The 27,440-nt window shown below is 36.3% G+C and overlaps 1 protein-coding gene across 2 annotated transcripts; it reads left to right on the plus strand.

Moving 5' to 3' along the window:
* LOC124635435 (F-box only protein 32) lies at positions 1 to 27,352 on the plus strand. Of its 2 annotated transcripts, XM_047171317.1 has the most exons (8): positions 1 to 389; positions 564 to 617; positions 22,156 to 22,249; positions 22,412 to 22,601; positions 22,928 to 23,109; positions 23,566 to 23,658; positions 23,986 to 24,161; positions 24,466 to 27,352. In XM_047171317.1, the coding sequence occupies exons 1-8, from the start codon at positions 289 to 291 to the stop codon at positions 24,668 to 24,670; spliced, it is 1,095 nt and encodes a 364-aa protein (XP_047027273.1). In that variant the 5' UTR covers positions 1 to 288; the 3' UTR covers positions 24,671 to 27,352. The 2 variants fall into 2 exon arrangements, with proteins under 2 accessions (XP_047027273.1, XP_047027274.1); XM_047171318.1 differs by lacking the exon at positions 564 to 617 and having other exon boundaries at positions 2 to 389.
* Positions 27,353 to 27,440: the final 88 nt, after the last annotated feature.

The following is a 27,440-nucleotide window of genomic DNA, read 5'->3' on the forward strand; positions in this document are numbered from 1 at the left end:
ATTAAAGGTTCAATAAGAACAGATTTACATGTAGAGCAGTTTGAAGCATAAACAGCTGTTTATGACGTCTTCAATTTCATCAACAAAACAAAAGCCATGCGCGCAGTCATCCCTTTCTAAACAAGACTTCTCGTTCGCACTTACACATTTGTATCGGCTCGAACTCGCAACCTCGCACTTTTCGTGTCAAAATCGTCAAATCCCGTCTCGCGTTGCAGACGTTAGCTTGTGCGAGTCGACGGTTGCGCACTATTCGTGTTAAACTTTGTTGTGTTTTGTGTTACAAAAATGCCTTTTATTTCAAAAGACTGGCGTTCACCAGGTGAAGAATGGGTGAAAACTCAAGAAGGATGGGAAAAGAAGAAAGTACTAGAGTGCACCGCTCAAAGGTGAGTTGCGTTGCAAAATAAACACAATCCTTTGTTCGCATTTAGTTGAACGCAACGAAATAACAAGAGCCTAGTTTATTAATTTTAACTAACATTAGTGCGCTAAAAATTACCTTTAAATGCTCGATTTTGTAGTGTTATTGTGATTGTTGAAATTGCTATTTTGTATTGCAGATATGCCGCTATAACTAACTTTAATAATGCTGATGATAGTCAGCAGAAATCGTGGTGAGTGTTCGTTTGCAACTAATTTCCTACCTATCTTCTAGATCTAGATATATTTTGCATGTTATAAATATATAGTTATACATCTTAGAATAAATAAAGTTTCGTCACTAAACTAAACCAATGAAACAAACTTGCAATTCGTAGTTTGTTATATTTTGTTAAATCAGCTGTTGTCTGTTGTGGAACGCTGTTCTGTTATTGATTTTCCTGCGTGCGTGTGTGTGAGTCCTTCGCCTGGTTTGTCTGAACCGCGAGCGAAGAAAGCGTATACATATGTATTTAGATATATAGCTATACTTGCGTATACTTGCCTAACTGTAGATAGATAGGCACCTCTCTAGTGTAGCCGAAATTTTCACGAACAAAGCACTTCGGTTCAAAGATTAGCAGTAGCCTACCTAGGTACTTAACTAATTTAATATTCAAAGATGTCTAAGTGATAGGTAAGTAGGTACCTACACAGGCAGGTACGTAAGTCCTACCTAAGTCCTATCTACTATCCTGTAAGAGGTACCGACGTGCCTGTTTACAATGCAGTGAGTGAGTAGGTTTATTTACTTAGGAAGATTTTCTTTTACTCACGGAAAACCCCTTAGTAATAAAATAATAGTCGCCCACTCTCCTCTCACACGTTTTACGACCTATTAGATAAATAGCGTAACTACCATAGCTTAGTTTTATGCGCGGAATTATTTAAAGCGACAAAGCTCGTTTATATATACCTAAGAAACAACAACAGTACTATAATTCATTAGGTAAGTATTAATAGTAATAGAAATAGTAGAATAGTAGAAATAATAGAATAGTAGAATAGTAGAAATAATAAAATGTTTATTTCTTAAAGATCTCGCGCCATCTTTTTAACACACACAAGTCATCTTTTTAACTATAACACAACAACAACAACAACAGCCTGTACTTAGCTATATATACTGTATCTGTAAGTATATAGTTCAGAATATTATTATGCCTTCGAAAGGAAAATAAGACTACTAAAACAAAAAGTAGGCAATCTTATCTCTACAATGCTCTAAAAACAATACGTATTTACATATTCATAATATTGACATGAGTCAAACTATCATACTTACAGATATTCTATCAGTGTCGCATCGACTCGTAAATCGAGAAAATAGGTCGATTGATAACACGGAACTTATACTTCCTAAACAAATAAACAATGAAACATGAGGAATAAATTATAAAATATAATAATATGTAAAAGATGAATTGTTAAACTGTCTAATAACTTTTATAATAGGTTCAAACACTGAAACAATTGTTTAATACGATTCATTATATTGTTATCTCAAAGTGATATTCCTAATTAGAAGCTCCAACTGGCAGGACTAAAACAAAAAAAAACTAGTAATTTATTGAAGAATTCTATGTGTAGGTTTTGATTTCGATATCGAAATAAATCAAACCTATATTCTTAATTTGAAGCAACAAGGTTTTTTGGGATAACAATAAATTCGAATTCTAAATTCTATTTCCGTATTCAAAAAATCGGAACCAAATTCCATAGACTAAGAAGAACGAGTATTTAATAGAAACGACAAACAAGTCGTGGCCGAATAGAAAAGTTTTGGCCGTATCTAGGTCAGGCTGAAATGTACAGCTCAGGTCAAACCACTCGACTGAAAAATTCCGACTCAACATGAACAACCAATTTGTTTGGCCGACAGATATATTCTTTGGCTAGTATTTAGAACACTCGAGATAGTTTTAAGTGAAAAGCTAGACAAATGGTGGATAGACTTTGATGTATTAGATTTTATTTTGGAACATTTTGCTGTTTATTTTTAACTGGTCTTTATTCCTATTTATAGAACAAGTCTTTTGCAACAGTAAAGATACGTTTATGAATTACGATATCTTATACACTATCGTTATAATTGTACCTTAAGGAAAAACAACTAGGCAGGCTAAACCGGTTAACGCATGTGGTTTATTTATTGTTACCATATTTATATAAACAACTTCTCCGCCAGGAAACAAAGATTTTTTCTTCATAATTTTTTCCGTAACTGGAAAGGTACATTGCCTGTCCTTTTAATTATTGGAAGTTAAAAAAAAATATTTGGACTAAATTCGGGCCAATATTTACATCGCCTGTACGTTTTTATAATCCTATTAAATTTTTAATTAATGACTCAATCACCACTCGTGACACGCCATTACCATAACGACAGTTTAATACAAAATAAGCTACAAATATCACTACATTTAATAAGTGTATCCCAAAAAGGTCCGCCCACGGGTGATGAAAGGATCCGGATGACTCAACCAGCCTCAAAACATGTCCCGACAGGAAAGAGAAAGATTATTTTTAAAATCCTTTAAGATTTTTTTGTTAAAAGGTTTCTTGAGTTTGAGAAATACTGAAATAGCTGTCCAAAAAAAATAGTGTTCTAAATGGACATTCGCAATATCATCGAGTTATCATCATCTGCCTAGCCTTTTCCCTACTATTTTGGGGTCGGCTTCCAGTCTAACCGCCCGTAATCTGTCTATAAATCAGTCCGAAACTTACATATTTTGGCTCAGATCAAAGAAATTGGTATATCAGTGAAATCTGCAAATACTGTACCTAAGCTACATTGTTGCTCTATTAAGCAAATTATATTTCATATTTCCGACCAACTTCATGTCCTGTATTTTGTACACTTAATCTTTTATGACTCAAACAATGCAAAAGACATGCAACTCTTTGAGTGACAAAGATCTTCCATAATATGCGATTCCGGAACCAAAGCGGTCCAGTTTACTAAACTATATTTAGATACTCTAATATTAGCACTAACGGCTCGTAAACAGCTTGTAAATACTAAACCACCGTGAATCACGATCTTGTCTTACACCTAACCGGTTAAACTAGAAGGGTGTTAACAAATAAAAGGGGTTAGCCAGACAGTCCTTGAGAATTTTGGGGTGCGTACCGGTGTCACGTAAACTGTTGTACCTAGAAGTCTAACAATAACAAAAAACCCAGACATTACTTTTGCAATCCCTAAAAAAACACTTTAGAAGTTTTCTGCTCAATCAGCTCTGAGTCTTTCATTGATTTCTTTGCTGACCCGTCCACTAAGGTTAAATGTGTAGAATTAGGGTGCGGCTTGTGCATAATGGCTTCGCGTAGGACACCTTAAATGCTTGACCTCTCGTCCTCTAACGATTCAGTCAACTGTGACCTTTTATCCTTTACATGCTTTCGTTGCAAGTACATCTATTTCAAATATGCTTGTTGTAAAAGATAGTATTTTGTCCACTTAATTTTTAGAATGTAAGATAAAGACTTGTGCGGCCGTAACACATTTAGTTCACAGCTGCATCGGTAGCATAACTTGGTGCAGAATGCATATCGTTTACGACCACCTGACCGGCCCGTTTCCGTCTAATGAGTATCATATTTTGATGTAAATGAAGCTACATTCAGGATATTATTTCAGACCTAAGTTTTCGCAACTATACCTTCTTTGTTAATGTCTATATGTAGATTGCCTAAACCTTTATCTGTATCTTCGCAATACATATAATGAAGTCTCTATACCAGTCAGACTTCAAAGCACGGCCTACACCCCACTGCTTCGAGGTTCAGATCGAATTAGTGTCAATTTGTAGACTTGAAATCTACGCAGGCACAGATGTGCGTGTTTGCTGGAATTGATTATGATCGTAAACTGCTAACAGATTATGCATTGATTTAATACTTTAGATGGAGCAAAACTTTCGAAATTGCTGTTTGAAACTGTTTCATCATGATCCTGAGTTATCAATTCTGTTTCAACCCATAGAACATGTGATTTAATTACAATTCCTTACATAGACACAACGTCTCTACCAGATAATCTCAAAACAAGTCCAACATCCGATATTTCAATAATAAAATTTCACTATTTCATATCTGAAACATCGTACCAGTTATGAGACGACAGTTCAGCTCCATTTAAATACTGGGTTGCATTGCAGGTCGGGAATTAGAAAGTGGGCACGATAATCGTATAGCGTTTACTGCAGTTATGCTTGCAGATGATTGAGACTGTCTTGTACTTTAGTTTCTATTCTGTCATCGTTTCTATTTGTGGGACCATTCTGTACTGTAAAGTCGTTGGATTTGGTCCCAGTTGTCAAATGATTTTCCATTACCATTGTCTTAAAACTTACATTTGTCGTAACATTTCCCAAATGTCTGTTGGTGTTGGTACAGTCGTCGTTATGTCTCCAGTCGTTCCGGTTTATGCAAAGCAAATTACAATAATAGTCATGTTTGACCAATACAGTAGCCAGTTATTTGCAAACGTTTGTAATTTAGGTTTATTGTCCGCTTTGGTATTTGTAGAAGCCAGTTAATCCCTTGTTGGTTGAAACCTGATACCAAGTTCATTTCTTCCAATAATACAGTCGGTAAATTACCTTTTCTTTCTAGACGACTTGTTTTTAAATTCAATTAGTGATGGATGAGTAATTATAGTAGTCTAGACAGCAATCAGTAAGAGGCCTAACTAAGTACTTTCAATCTATCTTGAGTGCGGTAACTATTGCATGATCATTATATTGCAAATGATGAATCAATAAAACGTCAGCTACAGACGCTCATAAGACAAACGGCACAGATGATATATCTATTGGCAGCTAAGCAGAACATTCTACTCACTACGGTTTACTATGAAAGTTGGCAGGAAGCCAAAACTCTTGTAGATTTATTTAAAAAGTACCATCATGGCTATATTGAAAGAGCATCGTAAGAGGGTGTAAATGATATCCTCACATTTCCTAAGAAATATCTCGAGTCACGAAAAGAGATTTGTGAAAATGTACTGCGGAAAAAATCGGTGAAATCATAAAAAACTGGAACATGTTCGACTGAAATTTCTATTATCGTGTGATGTGAAAATTAAAATGAATTCTGTTGAAATAATTCAGTGCGAGTGTAGCGTTGCAGAAAATAAGGTAAACATTTAGCTGAATGTTTCAACGGCTTCAGTTCATTTACCTCTGACTAACTGTGGTACTGTTTTATTTTATTGTAATGTGCTCGTAAAGTAAACACGGTTTAATTTTGGACTCAGCTTCAAGACATCAATATTTCTTTCAAGGGTTTGAAGTAGGACCAAAACACTCTGGAATTCGAGTGCTAATTAGTTGAAAATCGAATTTAAGCTCATGAAATACGAACTAGAAGCATAGATTTAACTTGACGATACGAACGAAATCGGATCATGCTTCGGTGAACTCGAACAAATTAGGTGCCTTATCCCGAATTTGGATCGTAATGGACTGGTTCCGCAAATACTCGAGCGGATACCAAACATTATTCCGCAATATACGAAGAAGGAGCTAAGGTTCAATACAACAGTCACTATAAACGAACAAAGGTCTACACAAGACAACAAAACTGGAAATAATGTCACGGAAGAAAACAGCTATTAACATGCAGATTTAGAAATATTTATTGAACCTAAACACACGAAGTAAACACGAGATACAGATGATTCACAAGATAAGAGAGCAGACGCAGAGACGCCTACGAAGTTCTTGGCTATAAAATATATCGTTTGTTGAACTCTAAATTGCATTGTAAGGCGAATCTCAGACGGAGCAACGTTACATTTAGATTGCTTTTTATGTAGTTTGAAATTGAAAATTAGATTTCATATTTGGTAGAATTAAATTTTGCTGAAATCACGAGCAACCCGCTTCGCAGGCATACTTAATGAGCAGCAAACTGGAAATATTAAAAATATTTTTCGGTTTTGTCGCGTGCATTTTAGTGCCATATTTTTGAGGATAGTTTTAGATTTATTTAACTTCGGGAAAATACAGTTTGCAGTTTTGAAAATGTTTGTGCTCCACTTTAGGAGCATCGTTGTGAATTTGGTCGCCATCATAAAAAAATATTTTAGTTTAGAAACTCCGTCAAATGAAACGTGTTCTATCATAGACATCATATACCCAGATGTAAGCATATTTGCCAAAAGCCACATCATAATATACATACAGTCTTTGCCTATATTCGATGTTTATTCTAACTGATCGTCTTCTAGGTTCTTCGTTTGGCAATTAACGATCATTTACGAACGCCAATACGTAGATGACATGTGTTCTGCTCATTTACTATATTATGTCTTAGTGAATCATAAAAGACTAAATAAAAACGTTGTGCAAAAGAAACAATAAAAGATCGTTACTTACAAAATCTAATCAACGTAACAATTTTTCTTTGTTCTTTGTAAACATCAGTTTATTACAAATTGCAAAAATAGCATGTTTCATAAAAGTGCGGCCATTATTGGCATCATCAATAACGATATTGCAATACCCATTAACGCAGATCGATTGAACTGCCTTCTACTATTTTATTTCTACAAAAGAATCTGACGTTGACACTATTAATTTAAATCTTGATACGCCATCAGATTTGAAGGACAGAGACAAATTGCCCAAATAACTTCAGTTGAAAACAAACCGCACCCATACTTTAGTGGATTCTTCGATTCTACCACACCCACTGAAAAGGTTAAAGTTAGCCATTTAGGGAATTGCACTGATATCTAATGCATCAGATTATCTTTCTGGAAAACTGCTGGTGGAATTGAAACTATAACACTTGAGAATAAAGCCGATAATGCTATGGAAGGCGCACATTTTGGATACTCAGTGTTTTGGGCTCCCTCGTTGCTTTAATCTTGATTAGGTAAGCTTTTAGTTCTTTAACTGTTAAGTTAATGAAATTGATTTATTGGAAAAGGGCATTCATTTATCTAATGACGAAACGGTTTCAGTATCGTGCATGGAAATATACCTCCATGCACTGGGCACCCTATATTAAAAAATAGAGGAAAGTTTAAATAAAACTAATGTACCTATATGTCATGAGAGCATTTCTCTGCCTACCTATTATTATCAGTTTGAATATGAGTTCGTCTTCAGGTGCAGCAACCAAAACACTATTCGAATATCCATAACATTATATTCCGTGGGATCTTTTCGGATATTTTATAAATACTTCTCCTTTCTTTCGTTAGTTGAAGAGAGAAAGCGAAATAAATAGTCTCGTATTTGCTTTGACGTAAAACTTGGGATGAAGATGATGAAAATCTTTATATCAGCATCTTTTCTGTAACTATTATTTCTGTGAATAGCAATCAGTGTCTTGATTGAAACTTGTAGACAACAAATGAAGTTGTATCAAGTTCAATTTGGCAGCCAGTTCAACAGAAGCTTTGAAACAGACTTGAACTTTACAAACTTGATGATGGGTTAAGTTAGTATCTTACACCAGCAGTGAGTGCTATAATTATTTTGTTTTACTTTTCTTGAAATATGTTTTTTATTGCGCCTTGACAAGTGTGATGTATGAAACTGCCAGTTACAATATTGGCCAGTGATTTACTAGCTACAATTTCTGAAACTGAAATATTGTCAAACAATTTTTCATCATCAATTTCCAATACCACAGTTCATATACAATTAGTCTTTCTAGACATTCGTTATTTGGCTCGCTCGCTCGTCTATTTGTCCTACGTGACAAAACTAATCACAACTTTTCCCAGCTTTAATGAAAAAACTTTTTGGACAAAACCTTGACAATTGACACATTGGTATTTAGTTTTCGGACAGTTGTTAGAAGACGAGAATACTAATTACAAATAGATTAACTTCAGTGCGTAAGCTTTGTAGATTGTAGATGTTTTAATGAAGAAAAATCTGATTTAAAAACTATTGGTGGAAAAAAAGAGTGCTTATCCAATTGGCATAATTCTATTGAATAACTCCACCATGACTTTCATATGTTAATCATGATCCTCAAAGATCATAGAGTGATGTATAGGACCCTCAATTTGCCAGTTTCAAGTCGCACAACATCGCATATAATGCACATGACATGAAATCTGGGACAAATGATCGTACATTACCACACAAACATAATATAATAGACATAATACATGTAGAGACTTGTGAAGTTCGCATCTATCCTAGAATTCACAAGCGGGTCATGGTCGAAGTTCGTTAGGAAACTATTGAGTAATATCTGCGGATGCAACTCAGCTTTAACACTTCATTATTTGAGTTTTTTCTCATAAATTAGAAGCTTCAATAGGATATCTGTTCAGAATTAGATCGTCGATGTATATGAAGTTGCTTTGACGGATGCCAGGATCTATTTTAGAAAGCAAACACGCCATATCAATTCCTATAAAAATCCCTCTTCCATAAAATAATGAACGCTGTTTCCCTTTCTGAAAAGTTAAATGTTCAAAAAAAATTATGTGAAGGCCAAGCCCTTTTGAAAATCTTTATCTAAGAGCCTTAACTCATTTTCAAATCAAATTGTTTTCTGAAACATCGTCTTGTATTATATTCCATATACACAGTACCTTCTGTCTCGTGATATTATGTTCTCAAATATAGGTCTTGTAGCTTTGGCAGCCAACTCAGATAGGGTGTCGCGATGCTTGACATCGACCTCATCTATATTTTAATAATCATGACAACCGTCCTCTTTATCATCCCTTCTGTTTAACTATAACATTACACCTATTAGTTTCTTATAGTTGTGGGATAATGATGAGGTTAAGAAGATCGGCAATCATCTTTAAAGCATGCAAATTAATATTATATTTCCAAATTACAAACCTTAAGTGGATCCTCTACAGATATTTTAGTCAATGGAATACTTAAAATCAAGCTACTATTTCTTCGGAAGCTTTCTTAATTTTTGTAATTACCAGTAGTTTTCTGCTTAGGTATTTATGGCTTGCTCACTCCCATTGTTCTATTAAAATATAGTTTTAGTAGTTTGTGAAAAATAAAACTGGACTTTAAGGAGACCACGAGGATATATATTTGATCCTAAAATAGATTTTATAGCTTCATGCGTCACTATTTTTAAGCAGCTGCAGCTACTTATTTTAAATTACAGAACTTAGATAACATACCTACAAGAAAAAGATTAGAACCCTTTATAATGACATCTCTGGTGTCAGTGTGTCTGATGTGTTCCAATTCAGCTTCTAGCAAAGTCCAAAACAAATTGACTTGACATGTCTTGAATAAATTGACGCGGAAAACTCGCTCCAAGTCCCAACTCTTCGTATTCTGTCCAACAAATTGTCGTATTGTCGATAATGTTTTCCAATAGTACCTAAGTCTTCAGAATGGTGTTTTCGATTACATTTGCCATTCCTCTGGGACCTTCATTAGTATTCCAGCGACGGATTTATTTATTTGCCCATTTTCTTTTATTACTAGTAAATTAGCTGATTACTTTTATTTCTATCTAAACTTGATCTAGGTTCTAGTATCAAGAAATCTACTAGATATACAAATTAACACCTAGGTGCGTCTGTAATTACAGCCACTGCTTTTGCTATTTCTCCAGCTAATTAGCTATAATTACCTATAAACTGTGGATATTTATGACCAACCTTACCCTGTGCAACACCTTCATGGAATAAAATTCTTCGAAAGCAAATAGTCGCAATTCTAACAAGAAACGGAAATGTCTCGGTTGGAGACCGCTGTCATTTACTAATCAACCGACATCACATTATTACAAACCGACCAATTTCAAAAGACAATTCAATCACACCATTTCGTATAGACTCTGCATCTATTGCACTTAGTTGCATCAAGTTACAATCCTAATGAGTTAAAATGAACGTAATGTTATCCAGATAAGGTTGAATTTTGTATTCATGTGTCATCATTAGGGTTATTAGTTGAAGTGGGAGAGAGTGAAAGTGCTTTTGATTCCCTTGTGTTTATTTTCAGACTGCGGAAGTGTTGGTACAAACAACAATAATTACTGAGCTACTGGTACCTTTGATGTTTTTGCTGGTAAAAATAGTTAATTAGTTCAGGGTGGCGATTAAGTTGTAAAGTTTTGAGAGTAGATAAGTTGCCAAGTTCAAACGGTTGCTGTTATAAGCCAGTAAAGAGGATTTAACTTTGAATTAATCTCAAGAGCAATACAAACTTCAAAAATGTTAGCAACAATTTCGTGATGCTATTGTTTCGACATAAAAAGTTCAAGATGTCTACCAGCATTGTAACTTATTATTAAAAGTGAGAGTGTATCGTTTAGGGCATGCAATTTCGGTAAAACAAAAATTACCGGTAAAAATTCGGTAATAAAAATATTTTTACCGGTAAACCGGTAAAACGGTAATTTTTGTAATTTTTTTAAAATGTGATATTATAACAATAAGATTGGGTAGCCTTAAAGCAAAACCTAAATAAATATGCAAAGTATAAGGTGGTAAACGTTTTTTGTGACGTGGGCCGTAACAAAAAACATGTCAGTAGTCAGTACCATCCGTACGCGATGTCGCCGACAAAATGCAAGAGAAACGGCTGCGATGGTACGAAAATGTAAAAAGGAGTGACCTGAGGACATCGGCAGTGTTAATGTGATACTCAATCTCAATATACCCGGTCAAAGGCGCAAAGGCAAGCCGAAACCGTGGTGGTTGAGTGTCGTAATGAATGACATGAAAATCTGCGAACTCGAAGAGGAAGATGTCTATTCAGGAGGATAGAGCGAAGTGGAAGAAGGAAGATACGGAAAGCCGAGCCCGTCACAAGACGGGATAAACGCTAAGAATTACCGTAAAAAAATATATTTTTCATTGAAGTGAAAGCCCTTTTTTATGGTAAATCATCAAATGACAGACTCTTTCTGTCTAAAACCCATGTTTTTTAGTAGGCGTTTTATGGACCAGGGTCGCGGAAACTCTTTCGAACAATCCCGCGGCCCCGGCAGGCCTTGGCCCTGCTGGGCCCCACTGAGCTTGCTGACATCTCCCTGAGGAGCCCGTGGAACAACGCGCGCTGCTGACACTGGTCTGTTGTCTATGCAGACGGTGGAACGATGAGCCACCCGAACTCACCGCCCACAGACCGACGCCTACGGTGGCCGGGAGTCGTCTCTTGACCCTTGTCGCCCGTGGTGTCTTCCTGGTCCACTACAGCGGCTGGGATGAGAGTTGCTACACGCAATCGCTCCGCCGTCTCCTTCTCGAGCATGACTACTTCGCAGAAGGAGGCGACGGCTTCCCATTCCCTCTAGCTCTGGACCATGGCTTGAACCAGGGAAGGACGCGAAAGGTCGCCGCTGCTTATTGCCTCGACGACAACACGGCGGTACCCTTCCCAGGCAGTGTACACCTGGACTGTATGCTCCACCGTGTCCTCAGAGCTGTCCGCATGGTGGTGAAGTAAAAGCCCTTGTTCAGTAAGGTCATAGAGTAGGTAAAATAAGCATTAGCTACATTTGTACCTAGTATGAGCTGACAGCTATGAGGAAAAACAGAATAACCGAATGAATACAATTTGTTTAGATTTTATAAATTAAGATGAGAAAGAAGATGTGTATCTAACCTAGAGATAGCTAAGGACACACAAGTTTACTTTCCTAAAAAACAGCAACTTTAACACTCTTACAATACGTAATGTACGCAACATTACATTATGTTCAGGCTACATAACAAAGATTTGACGTTAAATGAACAATTGCTATATTTTATCAGAAAAACGTAAAAACCGGTAAATTACCGGTTTCATATTATTTTTACCGGTAATTTAAAACTCGCAAAAATGGGCGATTAACCGGTAAAAACGAAACCGGTTAACCGGTATTGCATGCCCTAGTATCGTTATAGCGTGTTGTTGGTACTTCAATCGTAATTTGTGTTATTTCGTAATATACGAACAATGGCACATTGAAACCTCATAATGCTACGAAGCGATACGCATCAGATTGTCAAAACGACAATATTTCCCAGAGAAAGTCTTGTAACTGGAGCTCGTCAAAATGTTTTTGTCTACTAAACGATAGTGTCGCCCAAGAAACAATGTTGATGGTTGCTTAAAATTTCCAAAACAAGAGTCAAAGAAAATGTGAAAGTAACACAAAAACAAAGGAGAAACAATTCTTGAAATTCTCGTTTTATAAAGTAGAGAATGGCGTGATAAAGTTTTTCAGAGTGCCATCAATATTTGCGATGTCTATTTTAAGCTTGTAGCTACAATCCCCAAAGAAGTTGAACTACGTAAAGTCAAGATTAACTAGAGACTGCCAATTAGGATCAAGTTTTTATTTAATGAGTCACAAAAATATTCGTTTAATTAATTACAAAATCTTATCGCAACGTCGCGAGACTTAGCAAAGTGTTATCTATCCTCAATCAGCGTTTGAAGTCTTTGCCTTCCATTGTTTTGAAACGTTTCGAAGCAACGACTGGCATGCAACATGCAACGTAACCACATTGCAAGCCATTAAGTAATGTCGCTTTTTTTTTTTTTTTTTTAGCGACGTAAAATCATCAAATGACCCCTCCCGCTGTGGGTTAGCAGCGGTGAGGGAGTGTCAGACTCTTACTGACTAAAATCGTCGTGTTCCGTCATAGGCCTTTTATGTACCAGGGCCGCGGTATCTCTTTCGAACAACCCGCAGCCCCGGCAGGCCTTGGCCCTGCTGGGCCCCGCTGGGGAGTAATGTCGCTTCGCTTTTCGAAATAGACACGGAAGAAAATTGCTCCCGAAACAGACTTAGCATCCAAAGCATCCAGTCATGTATAGCATCTAAAGAGCTACGCAATAAAAGAGCTTTAACTTCTAAAACGGGAATGAAACAGTTTATAATCGTTCAGATACGTCTATGCGAGGGGTGATTAAAGGTTGGTCGTTGTCCGACCATCCTTGGCAAAAAGCCAGGATGCCGATTCAGGGAGAAATGTTTGCCTTGTCGGCTGTTTGTAACTATTTAACTGTCTATGGTCGGGTGTTCCAAATTCTAAATTTTAAATTCAACTGTCACGTACGAAATGGTTGTGGGACGAAAAGTCACGAAGTTCAAAGGATTTTTTATGACTCAGTTATTTTTATATCGCTACATCGTTATGGTTGGGTCTTCAATGGGTACACGGTTCATTAATTTTAATTAAGAAATGATTGGAGCATTACAAAAATATGTTTTTTGATTCATTGGAGCCGAAAGAACTGCAGTCATCAGTCTTCCTTTATTTTTCGGCGTTCATTGTATGTTTTCTATCCATTCGTTGTGACTTTATCAGAGTGTCTGTTTTGATTGAGAATCTGATAGATTTTATGTAGGAATTACTTCTGAGTAACATTTCGCCATTGTACCGGATAAGACAACAGCGGAAAATATTATTACTATGGACTTAGGTACTATACAGCGGAATAATTAATAATATATTATTAGAAGTTGCATACCTCATATGTCCTTCATTATTCATTAGAAATTCGTCTACAGCTTTATAAAAGGAAGGTTTTGACAGCCATTCTCTCCTCTTCTCTTTTTTCAGAACTACCGGATACGGGAAATTCTACCACATATTAAAAAGAGATTTAAGTTTATTAAGTCAATCAATAAGCAGCTTCATTCTAAGATATAATGTAATAAGGCTTTATTTAAATGATATATTTTCACGTCCTTTATTAAAAAAATCCGACGACATAAAAAATCAGGATGATTTTTGTAACTTGCAAATTTTGACAGCGCCGAATCGCACAATTCACATTCATTGGCAATTTAAATTGATTGAAAGCGCGTTATTGGAAAAAATATTGTCTATGGAAGCCATTCAACTCGTCACGTACAAAACTTCAGTCCAAGGTTCAAAAGCAAAATGTAATACTTTTTAATGAAACAGCGATTAAAAGGAAACTGTGATCAAACTCTGGTAAAACCAATTTAGGGAGCGTATTGAAAATATTCATGAGGTAAACTTAATTATGCATAGTATAATATAAGTCGTTGGTTTGGAAAATTGGTATGAAGATACTGAATCTTCTGTTTGTCTATTCTTCGTTTCTTCGCTTTCTCTAACAATGTTTTAGCAAGTCTTAATAAGTACGTGTATATGTAGCAGGATTTCGATGAAATATTCAAAGATAGGCGTAGAAAAATTCGAAAATGGATTTCAGTTATGAAATAAAATGATCGAGAACGTAATATATTTGTACGCTCTAATGAACTAATGAGTAACATTTCACCTTTCGATATTCCACACGAGTTAACACAAAACTCCCACATTTATTCGAGTTACATTTTTTATTTTTTTCAAAAAAATATTTTCTAGCATTATTCTGCCTACTAAATATGCCTACTAAAAATGTTCTAAAAAGGACTACAAAGGCCTATAAATACTTAGCACCCTTCCTTCCGCAGTCTGGCCTCAACTGTTCGTCCATTTAATAGGTCAAGGTTTTAGAAGTACGAGGCCTGTCCCTGGCCTCAGAGCCCAGTATTCACAATACAACTCCATTTATGTTCTATAGGACTATTGCCTTTCTTCTTATTGGACCTATTTGTTTGATCGAATGAAATTATGATTTATGCTTACAAAGAGGTTTTATTGATTCTGGTTTGTTGGCCGCGGACTTTATTTTTAAATGGATGTTCTATCTTTTTGGGATTTGCGTTTATGTGATGCAGTGAATGAACTTCAATTATGTATGGATTGTGTTATGAACTGGTTGGACCTTTGATAGTGTACGTAAGTATACCCTGGCAAAAAACTAAAATGTAGTTAGTAGAAAAATTCTATGCGTCTTTGTCCTTCAAGTAGGCACCATTATTAATTGTAATTAATTGTTTTAGTCATGTATTAGCTTCTTAATATTAAGTACTTCAACTTTACTGTCTCTAACGAAGCATATTAATCCTTGAATGTTATGTACAGGAATAATTGAACTTCAGATTTATGTACTGTATGCTGTTGTTTTTTCTTGTTTGTCTTAACCTGTAGTCTGTCACTGTACTTATTAAATAAATAAATAAATTACTATCAATAACCAAGTTCCTATGTATGTCAAAAACCAAGCCATCCATAAAGTTTCCTACATTACTGTTTATAATGTGCTATAGAAAAGATGTGTCATCAATTAGAGCAAAAGCATAATTAAGTATCATTGTGCAATGTTTACAAACAATTTCTATAGTCCATGACCTTGGTTTGCGTCTCGTGACATAGACGGATAGCCACAAGTTCAACTTTTATTATTATTGATTCGGCCTTGTGAAACGGCAGTTTATGCACTTGATCCTAGTTTAAATGTGTGCAATAAATAAAGGTGCAATCCGACCTTTGATTGGCGCGGTAATTGTCTATAGTATGTTAAAAAAAACTTTTAAAGAGTTAATGGTCAATTTTACCGTTTACTGATAATGCCTCTGATCAGAAACTTATATAACAGATAAACTATAACTTTTGGATTCACATCACAGGTCTATCAAGGTCTGGCAATTCAGAAAGTAAAAGCACCTTTAACTACAGATAGCATTACTGTCGGATAACTAACTGACATTTTATCGGTACCATTGCATCCGGACTTACTCTTTAGAAATTATGAAGAATAGTAATAAAATTTAACTTGCACATTTCAGCTACAAATTAATGTCATAGTACAAAAGTCGTGACATTTTTAATTAATATTTGGCTTTAAGCCAAATACCTGGCAGATGGCACTATGAGCTATGCGATTACAAAATAGGAGTTCATTGCTATTGGTCTCATTGATCAAACAATGCGTCAACTGTTACTTTGTGATTGTAGACACAATGGCTAGCGTAGTGAATCTTAGTATAGTACCTATATTACCTATGGTAACATAAGAAAAGGTATTGATGTAGAAATTATTTGGTCCGTTACATGTTAGACAATGTACTCAGCTGAATCCGGTTAGACTGGAAGCCGACCCCAACATAGTTGGAAAAAAGGCTCGGAGGAGAGACAATGTAAATCAGAGAACATGGGTCGTTTAAACAAATGATTTATCATAAGATTTTTTTATTGAGCATAGCATTTAGTAAGTAATATAAAGTTACTTAGATTCTAGAATATGGTAAATAACATGCACACAAATCAGGTTTATAGCCCAATCCTTTGATTCTATGCTCAATAGAAAAAGAAAGTAAACACAATATAACAATGATACCCATGAAACCATGAATGATGTACCTATGAAAATGGTTTCAATATTTCAAAGCCAACTTTACATACTAGCTCCACTAAAAATTCGTGTTCGACATCAATAAATCGTTGCCAAAAAGAAACACTTTCAACGTTGTTGCATCGAATCTGTAATTCAAAATGGCATTAGAGTGGCGCCTCTTGCTTCACGCGACTGCCTGTCATGAACGTTGCACGCGCTGACCCGGAATCTCCAGGAACAACTTGTCCGCTTCGAATAACATCACCAATGTATCTAGAACTCCCAATATCCAGTAAAATCTTAAAACAACAGCTCAACAAAAATGGCCGTTCATAAACACATTTAACTCCGCCGTTCTATTTTTGAAAACGTTCTTAGCCCTCTGATTGCATCCACTGTTCCATTTATGAATTATCATGCTCTCCAGATAGCCAATTAAAACTTCGAATTTTCGGCTGCGTTCCATTTTCATGCGTTCACGATTTTCGCACGCGATAGCTTTCGTTTTCGCTAAGTGTGGACTCAATTACATCAGCCTAAATAATATACAACGACAGTGAAATTGTCGTCCGCTTTCCCGCGTACCAGTGATGCGATTAATTAATGTCGCATTACGCAGCTGACAATTATGACACCAGTATTGACGTAGCCGTAAACGTATGCAAATCTTGTTTCGCATCGATTTTAAAATATCACGTTCCTACTTGGTAGTTGCGATAGGTTTGCATAATTTAATTCTTTTTAACGGTAAACCCCTAAAACATGAAATTTCTTGCCGACATCTATTAATTTTCATAATATTTTCCTTTAAAAAATATACCATACCGAAAATTGTATCTGATAATGATGCACGTATTCTCAAAATTCATCGTTGCAAAATATGTTTGTCGAATAACCTAGATTCTACAAGACGTCTATTACATTTTATAACCGTATCTCCGCTTGCTGCATCTGTCTCGGATTTTTCACTTCGTGTCGGGACTTTGGGAGCAAAATAAAATGGTTTATTTCGGAATCCTTTCTCTTTATTTAGATGGCCTTCTTTCATATGTGATGTATTGTATGATACATATATAAAATTTTATGGAAGATTGGTTTCAGAGGTTTATGTTCAAAATAATATTTTAGTCGCTATTTCTAGCGAGGGCTAGCTAAGAATAAGTTTTTATGAGGAGAATCGAAAATCTTCACAAAACCATAATTTGGAATTACGGCTATACCTACATTAATTATAATGGCATCAAGAATTGCAAAATTAACTGAAAAGGAGTAATTTCTCAAATTCTTGTCATGACTGATATTTGTGCTACATTCTCCAATACAGGTCTTTTGTTTACCAACAAACTTGTACCATGTAAACATCCACCCGTTTTACCAAACGCAAAGCGAATCTTCTGATCCCACGTCAACGACCTACGCTATTGCACTGCCATTCAAACCAGACCACCACAACTTGGTCCTTTCCCCCCTTCCTCTTCTCCTAAACTTGCTACACAGAGACGTAACTGAAAGGAATTCAAGAGGTCTCCCAAAACTGGTTACACGAATGTAGTAAGTCGACCGTCTCATAGAAAATGCAAGAGATCATGACTTAGTCTCGTAGAAGGGGCTTCTTGTTTTTATTATAAAGCTGTATTATGTAAGATAATATATTATGCTGATGCGGCCTTATTGGTTCTTGCGTTAGGCCTTATCTTTGAGTCGGAAGATTTTGCTTCCTTGTCGCAACATTGAAAGTTATTCATTCACTAACTTATAACCCAAAAAACTAGGTATAGACAGGCAATCACAAAAGGCTTTTGTTTTAAAACTTTTCTAGTACTTTTATTCTAGAAAGATCCGGTTCTAAGTATTCACACAGCCAAAATATAATAGGTACATTGCATGTTGTGAATTAATAAATAACGATTTCGTGGCATACAATACAGCTATCGAAAATTAGAGCCGAGACAGCGTTTCAATTGAGAATTGAGGAGAAATCGTAACGTTTTGTTCCCGCATCTGAATATGTTATTGTGTCGATATGTTGTAGTAATGGTACGTGTTAAGGAAACAAATTATTATAAGAAGAGAATTTAATTAACGGCGACATTGCTCGCTTTTTCGTGTAAGTAGTCTAGGTAGATGAATTATTTTAAACTCGGTATTGATCTAGAAAAAGTAGGCGTAACACGAATCAGGCTTCCTCAATTTTGTTACTTAGGGGAAGAATCGTGATATGAATCGTGTATCTTTTGTTTGTCCATCCATCTATCCAGACTATCCATTAATCCAAACTGACCGTTAGGCACTCCTGATGAATAAACCGACTTATCAACAAACCAGAGAATAGGACTCCCAAAGGTTGGCTAGCACTCTAGACTAACGAGCTTGTCTAAACGAATGACTGCGCCCGTGATAAATAAATTAGTTCTTGTGGTTAAGCTTACCCTCGCTGTAGGAAATGAAGCTACCTACTTACTACATCTAGTAACTAAGCGTCACTAGAGAAACACGTCCAATTAAGCTGATAAAAATTAACCTAGGGTTCGCTTTGACCACGATTGTTCAGATTTTGTAGCGTGATTCTTTAAAGCAGACAACGTTACTTTTTAAATTACGTGTAGAGGTAATATCAATTAGGATAGGTGGCTCATTCCATGACGTAGCAACAACACAATAGTATCATATAGCACAATACACAGCCATTTGCTAAAGTTTCCGGGGAAGGGCGTCTGTCCGACGATTGAAAAGATGGCTTCTTTCTTTACGTAGCCTTAGCGGTTATGTGGCATTCGCGGCGTCAGATTTATGTGATAGAAAATCGAGAAATGGATCACGTTGTCGAGGATTTTCGATAGAAGCTAGAGCAGGCAAAAAAAAAATGTTTACTCACAGAAAGTAACTTTACATGGCTCTCGTTGTCGTTGAGCCACAAACTAAGCGCAGCTTGTGTCTTGTGGCTCGGAGTGCGATAGTCTTAATATTATAAAGTTACATAGTATCTTTGGAGTTTTAGCGAAGGACTTAAATTTTAGGTACATATAAAAATTAAGTAAAAACAGAGTTTTAGGGAAGGGCTTAATTAGGTACGTATAGAATTTACTTAAAAAACAGGGTGAAGTATTCGGGCTTTTGTGCTAGTTTGGAGTGTGTGTGAGGGAATGTGTGATGTAGTGTGTGTGTGTGGTGAGGGTGTGCGGTGTGTTAAGTCAGTGTTGATGTTGTGAGTGAGCTTGTGCTACAACAGAGCTTCAGTTTCCGTATACGACAGTTTTAGGAGGGCTGTTGTTATTTTCTTTTCTACACATATTATAGGTACAGTCCCTTAAGTTACAAATTCTGTTGACTTTATTGTATGTGTTTGCATGTGAGAATTGTGAACAACGTCTAGCAAGTTCAGAGGTGGCGTTTGGAGTAGGAATCCTATATACCCGTTTCCTAAGTATGTCTTGATAGGCAGCGCGTTTTTTGACAAGGGTGTGGGTGACGAGCGTGGCCTTAAGTATGAACAGTTGGCGGGCCCTCAGTACTTGGAACTTTTCATATACTGAGTCCGTGGGAAATTTGAAAGGTAGTTTTAAAGCTACCTTGATCAAGGCTCGTTGTGCTCTTTCCAGAGTAATGAAGGTGCTCTTTCCGGCACTCCCCCATATACGCATGCAGTATTGTATTACGGATTGGCAGAGCGCGAAGTAAACCGTTCTCAGTACGTCTAATGGGGAGCAGTCCCTAAGTTTTTTCATGACACATATGAAATTGAATTTTGAAAAAACAAAATTTTTCCATTACGACAAAAGTATCTCTGTGGCGATTGTTTAGATGTTTATGCTTCAAACTTGTCCACAATCAGAAAAGCAAGGAAGTCAATTCGTATAAAGCTTAGAAATCTGCGTGCCTACGTAACAGCAGCGTGCGGTGTTTGCGGCATCAAGTCTTAAGTAACACCCCTCGTTAGTGGCGACCCTCTTAAGTGCAGAGAGCGTGATAATACATATGCACACTGCATACATCTAAGCAAACGAGCACTTCGAAGTTTTGTAATTATTGTCACCTCTTGACAAGAACGCAAACACGACAATTTATGGAAGCGCGGATTTTCATCAAGCATCGTACGTGCTTGAAGCAAACAGTTGGTAGTTAGAAACTTTATGAGCTGATCTGCACACTCATGTTATTCGGTTAATCCAATGAACTTCTAAACTATGACTTACACACACTAATGAGACCAGTGAAACAGATTTCTAAGTCAATATGGCTGTCAATTACGTAAAAGAACTTTCTAATGACCAGAGCAAAAATGTGACGAACACCTATTATTAATAATAAAAAGAATTTACGATAGTTATGCGCGATAAAAACAGCCGTTAAGCCACGGGGTACGGTATGGTTATTGTAACTAGATTGTCAATTACGATAGAAGCTGCGGGCATTGCATGAAAGCGATACAGTTTTTGCAACGCTAGGAAAGTTGACAGTATTCAAATCGGGTCAGCATTTTATGCAGTTTTCGTATAAGCAGCTTAGGCCGAAAGTGATAGCTCTACAACACGTTTTTTCTTCTAGTTCATACCTGTTCCAGATCATATATAATTGATCTTGAAGCAGGCAGTGAATTATGTATTTCATTTTCTTCTTCTACTTCCCGTTCCCGTCTGTCTCATCCATCAATATTTTGCTCAATCATGATATCATTACTCAAATGTTCCCAACTTATATCAAGTAAAGCAATTTCCTTGCTCCTACTTCCTGTCACTAGATTACTTCCAAACTATGCACATAACATGCTCATTTTCTTAAATTATGTTCGGATAATAAACTCAGTAAAAGTTACATGCATGCCGATGGTTAGATCACTTGAAATGGACCACGAAAATATCGGGAAAAGAGAGGAATAAGTTGGATGGAAACCCCTCGGGAATCTTATCGGTAACCGAGATTTATCTGTTATTTAATCGGAAAGGGATGAAAGACTTGTACCTTTATCAGAATATTTATTTCGGTTGGTAATGCTATGCTTAAAATGTTACGACTTTATTCGGGAAACAATTCTATTTTATGCCTCTTCGTTTGCAACTGAACGCTTCGTGTAAGCGAATACAAAGGCACTGCGCGCGATGACTCTAAGCCGGCCATTATTCCAAGACCCCTACAATAATGGATTATTATCGTGGTCATCGGTCTATTAAACTGGACATATTTTATGGGTCACGCTAAACGAACTAGGTACCTACTACTGACCTATTTTGCTCAGAATATATTTCGGATGCCTATCCGATATCCCCAAGCTATTTATGTTGTCCTTTCGCGCAAAAATGTGAATTAAGTCTTCATATTACACCGCTTTTACTTACCTAACCGATAATACGTATTATTAGGGTGATATGGAATAAATTGGGTTCTCATACCTATTTCTGTAATAAGGTCAACTTTCTTATTGTATCGGAAAGGATGGCAGGAAATGGCTTGAATATCGAAGGGTTCTTAGAATGATGCGTGCTGTGTTACATGGGCACATTTCATAATATCTTAAGAGTTAAATGTAGGACCGGTCGTTGTGGTGATTCTAATTCTATGTAATGTCTGTTCACAGGTCCCCAGAAGGTGAAGACAGTGATAAGAACACAAGCGATGCAGTGAACAGGATACCTCCACATTGTCACATCACAATCAAATGTACTAGAGAGGTGAGCACTCCATAGTCACATTAGATCCTTATGTATGAAATCCGTCTCATTATGTAGTTCTCAAGTTCTCACTCTGGCGTCGAGTGAAGCTTAACATCTGGAATACATCTGTCTATTCCTAATATGATTCCAACAAATTTTGATATTTTTTATGTATCCCAGATCGCAGGATTCAACGGTCTATCAGAAGCTGTCCGACGTCTAGACTTCTCGTCAGCCGTGCGCGATGTGCGTCGGTTCAACTACATCTGCGCTCTGTTGGAGCTGCTGGTGGGGGGTCAGAGGCTCACCCACCTGCCGGGGGCCGCGCAGAAACTGCTGCTGTCTATGTTGGAACAGCTTGCTGATCAAGGTGAGGCGGGATTTTCAAATTTTGGGCTTTCTTTGTCTGGAAATGAGTGCCTAAACACAATTCTTCAATGAGATAGATGATGATAAGCTACATTTGCAAAAAGAATTATTAGCTTTCTTGTCAATTGATGTACTTTTTACACGGGTGTAAAAAACATAATATCCCCAAATCAAAATAGCTAACTTGGCTACAAGTGCGCATGAGCTGTTTTATATACCTTCAATTTAAGAACCATAGATGTGTATGGTTTCTCTGGTGCTTTATGAAAATATTTCCCATGACATTCCTTATGACAGTCGTTCTTCATCTCCTATTATATATTCCAGTGGCAACCTCAAAACAGAACCTCAACGCTCTCCGCGCGCTAGTAATGTCGGTGTCGTCTGCGCGTGAGTCGGAGAAGCGGTCGTGCTGGGGCCGGCCGCTTGGCTCCCGCGCGCTGTGGGGACACCACGACCACGCCATCGCCAGGATCAACCGCATCGCTAACAGTATTAGGATACAGGAGGTAGGGGAAATAAACAGTCAGCATAATAATGATAGAGTAAATGGCTGACAAATCTCACACAACTAATTAGGTTGCTCTACTTGAGAAATCGTTCAAACTTGAACATAGCACTGCCTTCCTCTGAAAACTAAACTTTTTTGTAATATCCAAAATTTTTGCGACCTCCCCTAAATTTGCTTTCTGGAAACTTTCAAGAAAAGCACCACAACCGTAGAAGATTTTAAAGCCAAGTTGGTAAATAAATTGTGCATATTCAGTCTAGCTCCGTTTATTTTGGACAGCAATTGGACAATCTGTCTTGCACAATCGCCGGGGAACCGCTCATTTAGAGCTATTTTCTGTTAAGGGCATTCTGGCGTGGCTCCAAATGGTCTGAGCACTCAATGTGGCGGCCATTTCGGACGCTAGCAGTTAAAACAAGATGCATGTCCGAATAACAAAGCGTTTTGTTTACAGCCGGGACCAGAGGTAGTGCCTAAACTCCATGACTTGCCTGAGGAGTGTGTCAGGGAGATACTTTTAAGGATATCGGATCACAGGGATTTAGATGTAAGTATAATATGATTAGTTATCTATCTTCTATGTCTGTAATCTATCTATTTAGTTAGGTATCTATCTCTTTTGGCTCTTACTTGTTTGAATATTACTACCGAAGGAGGATCTACCGTAATGGGCACTGTGAGCATGCCCACTACCATCACATTTATTTATGAAATTCCCTATATACCTACATCTTCTATGAACTCCCTTATATACTCCCCGTATGAACTTCCTTATGACCACTAACCCTAAATTTTAAAATCCACACAACTGTCTGAGGTTCCAAATCTACCTTCCACAAAGAGTCTTCATCAAAAATTCCCTATCCATCTCCAGGCAGCGTCGTCAGCATGGACAGTGATGGCATCGGTATGCAACGAACAGCGCATCTGGCGCGAGCTGGTGAACTTCCACTTCACTCAGCAGCAGACGGACGCGGCGCTGGCCAAAAACAACGAAGTCGTTGATGAAAAAGACTTCGATTGGAAGAAGCTTTTCCATCAGCTTAGAAAGTAAGTTTTTGGAGATATCGATAAAAGTTATTGCAGTATTCTTGAATTAGGTACCTACACATAAATTACGTTGAAGGTAGGTAAAGGTAGATGGAAGTTATTTTTTGATGATAGGCACTTTTAGATTACATAATTTACATAGCATAATTTTGAAATCTCTTACGTCCACGGTCCTCATTAGGAAAGAGTTTAGAACAAGCAAAAAAAAACTCAAAATTTTACCAGACTTTTTGTTGTTGTCTGGGTTGGACTGACTCATAAGGATGTCTGAGATAATTTTTGCTAAATATGTTCCATTTTTCAGGATGTACGGTCTTCGAGAAGACGCACAATATGCAGAAACTTTGTCACTATGTCGGCACTGTAAGTGTTTGTTCTGGCGTTCGCTCGGCCACCCGTGCATCGCCGACCAGTGCCCCGAGTACCGCGAGCGACTCAAAGAGGCCGGGGGACCTCTCCCCCCGCACCCCGTCCCTCCCGCAGCCTTCCTCAAGTTCTTCTCACTTTAAAGATCTCGACAGGACTCTTTAACTACCAAGCTGCTATGAGGTTTGTAGAGAAAAGTAGTTCTTAATAACAGGGAAATTCAAATTAAGAAAGGCGCCTGACCACATGTTGCGGTTGATGCAGTGACGAGCAAACTGAATCAACCAATCACGTGACTCCTTTTGTATTCTGACTGTGATGAGGAAATATTCACATTTGCTATGATAAATACTGAACAATAGTAATCTGTGTTGTGTCTAAAAACCAGTATTTATACGTACAATTAAGAGAGTTCATCTAAAATATAGAAAAAATGCAGTTTGATAAATCTGACTAAGAGATACCAACTTAATGCGATTCATAATGCATTGGTGCTTCATGAAGTATTCATATAAATATTATATCAAATGGAAACTATTAATGCAGCCTTTACTTTTAAAATATCAATGACTGACAAAGATCTCGGGCATGAAGCCTACTTCGAAATATTATCAATTCTTTTCAAATATGAAATGAATATGTATCTGTGTAGTATGAACGGCTAAATAATGAAAGTATTTGTAAGTATCTTTAATTTAGACGCATTTATCAAGGATCTACTCTATAATGAGTATATTTAAAAAGGAAGAGGCATTTGTTAGCTGCCTAACTACATATTTACTTATACAATACTTGATTATTCGGCCGTCTCTACACATTACTAGGAATATATTCAAAATCATACTAATTTCTATAAAATTAACTATGATAAGTGAATAATATAAGAACTTATAAATGAAGGGTTGAATTCCTCATTTCATATGACTATGGCTTAAGTAAATCATTTTAACATATACAATTACTATGGTTTGTGAACTATCACTGATAAATCAATGTGTTCCATTGTAGCTGTTTTCTATTCATATTGGATTTTTTAAAGTAGCAACAATTTACAAGTAGTACAGTAGGAAAACTTGTTTTTTATAAGCCATAAGTACTTTCAGCCAGTTAAGTGTTGCCATGCTTGGGCATTTCCTTGACGAATGGGTAAAACAGGAAAAAGTTTGTAGTAATGAGGCATGATGTTAAAACTTTACTTTCTAAAAGATGGCAACACTACCAGTGAATGTGACCAAAAACATGTAAACTAGCTGTTTGTTATAAGCATATTATGTTAAGAGTTTTAATTTGTTCACTCATTTTTGTTTGCGCACGCACTTAATGCTTATAATTTAGTTAAAAATAAGGCTTTAATACATATGAAAAAAAAAGTTATGTGATAATACCAAAATTATATCAGTATAAGTGTGTTGTAATCGGTATTTATCTGTGTGTTGTTTGTTATGTTTAAATGGTTTATGTAATTTAGTTGAAATTTTAAAATGGCCAAGTTACTAATATTATGACCAATTAATTCAGAAAAACCGTCTTGGCTATATGACCCTGTGTAAAAAATGTTCCTTTGTTTTGAAAACCCAATGGCTAACAAAATTATCACCAGGACTTTGCTTTTAACCACGTGCTTGCATTTAATACGCACATTAATGATTTGAGATTATCCCCACGTCATATCACCACATTAAATAAAATTATATCCATGATAGTCTATTAGAAAGTTAGTCAACTTAGTTGAATAAATATTCAAAAATTTGACGAGATCATTACGTCTTCACAAGTAGTATAAGACATCGCCTCGTCAAACTCGGTGGCCCTAACTCAGTATTTCTACTTCTATCACAATATTAAGTAGTTAAACCGTAGATTCAAAAACTATATTCGTAAATGGGTGTGCAGCTAATAGATAAGTAAAGCAATATTTTATTACACATTGATAGTTGCATGTAATAATAAATTGTAAGGGTATTGCAAGCTCATTTCAGAAATTAAACTGTTGTATAAGGTTTGTTAGGCCTAAAGTACTGTTTCAAAGTTCTATCCGTCGCAGTAAATTAAGCGGTCACTGTGATTACTTTTGAATCTGAATGCAAAATTATGTAATAAGTCTGAAAATAAGTGTATTGTGTTGTAGATTGTATTTATTAGAATGCCAGCATTGTGTGGAAGATTTCTTAAACTATGTTTCTTTTAATTGTTGGTATTGACTCCTTCAAAGTTACTAATTAATATTTTGCGTTTAACCATGCAATGTTGTTTTAAAGTCAGTGTTCACTCAATAGCCAGAATAAAATATATAAAAAAACTCCTTCCACACTTGTTATGCAGCTCCTATAAATACAATATAATCAAAATGTTCATTGTATTGTGGTAGTGTAGTTGTTGATATTGTGATATTTTAAGATATATTTATTAATATTATGAATTACATTCAATAGTCCCAAGAAGCTAACCCTTTGTAGAGTAGATGCAAAGGAAGGAACTACATGAGGTGCACCATGGACAATCTTATTTTGATATCAACCTTGTAAGTTAAGACCTCTGTCATGAATTTATGGACTGGGTCTACCTACAGTACTGATCTGGTTGGTTCTAGAAATTCTAGATTATGTACAATCTGTGATCTTCATATTATGGTGGGCCTTTTGTAGTTCATTATTTTGTGATAGATGTTAATTATAAAATGCAGCTTACCTACTCACTTAAGTCATTTTTAGTTAATCTGTGATCAGCTTTATGTTTTACACAATGGAATTGTTTTTTTTTTCTGATTTGTGTTCTGACTATGGTACTTTATATGGTATTTTGAAATAAAGTTATTTTGAATAAGACTTTCTCATTTTTTTTACAAGTTCTTACTCCATTATTTTGAGCGAATCCGCCCCTAAGATGACTCTCTAACTGTGAGTTCATAAAAAT

Source organism: Helicoverpa zea, chromosome 12 (genome assembly GCF_022581195.2).
Source record: "Helicoverpa zea isolate HzStark_Cry1AcR chromosome 12, ilHelZeax1.1, whole genome shotgun sequence".
In the NCBI taxonomy this organism is placed as follows: Eukaryota; Metazoa; Arthropoda; class Insecta; order Lepidoptera; family Noctuidae; genus Helicoverpa; species Helicoverpa zea.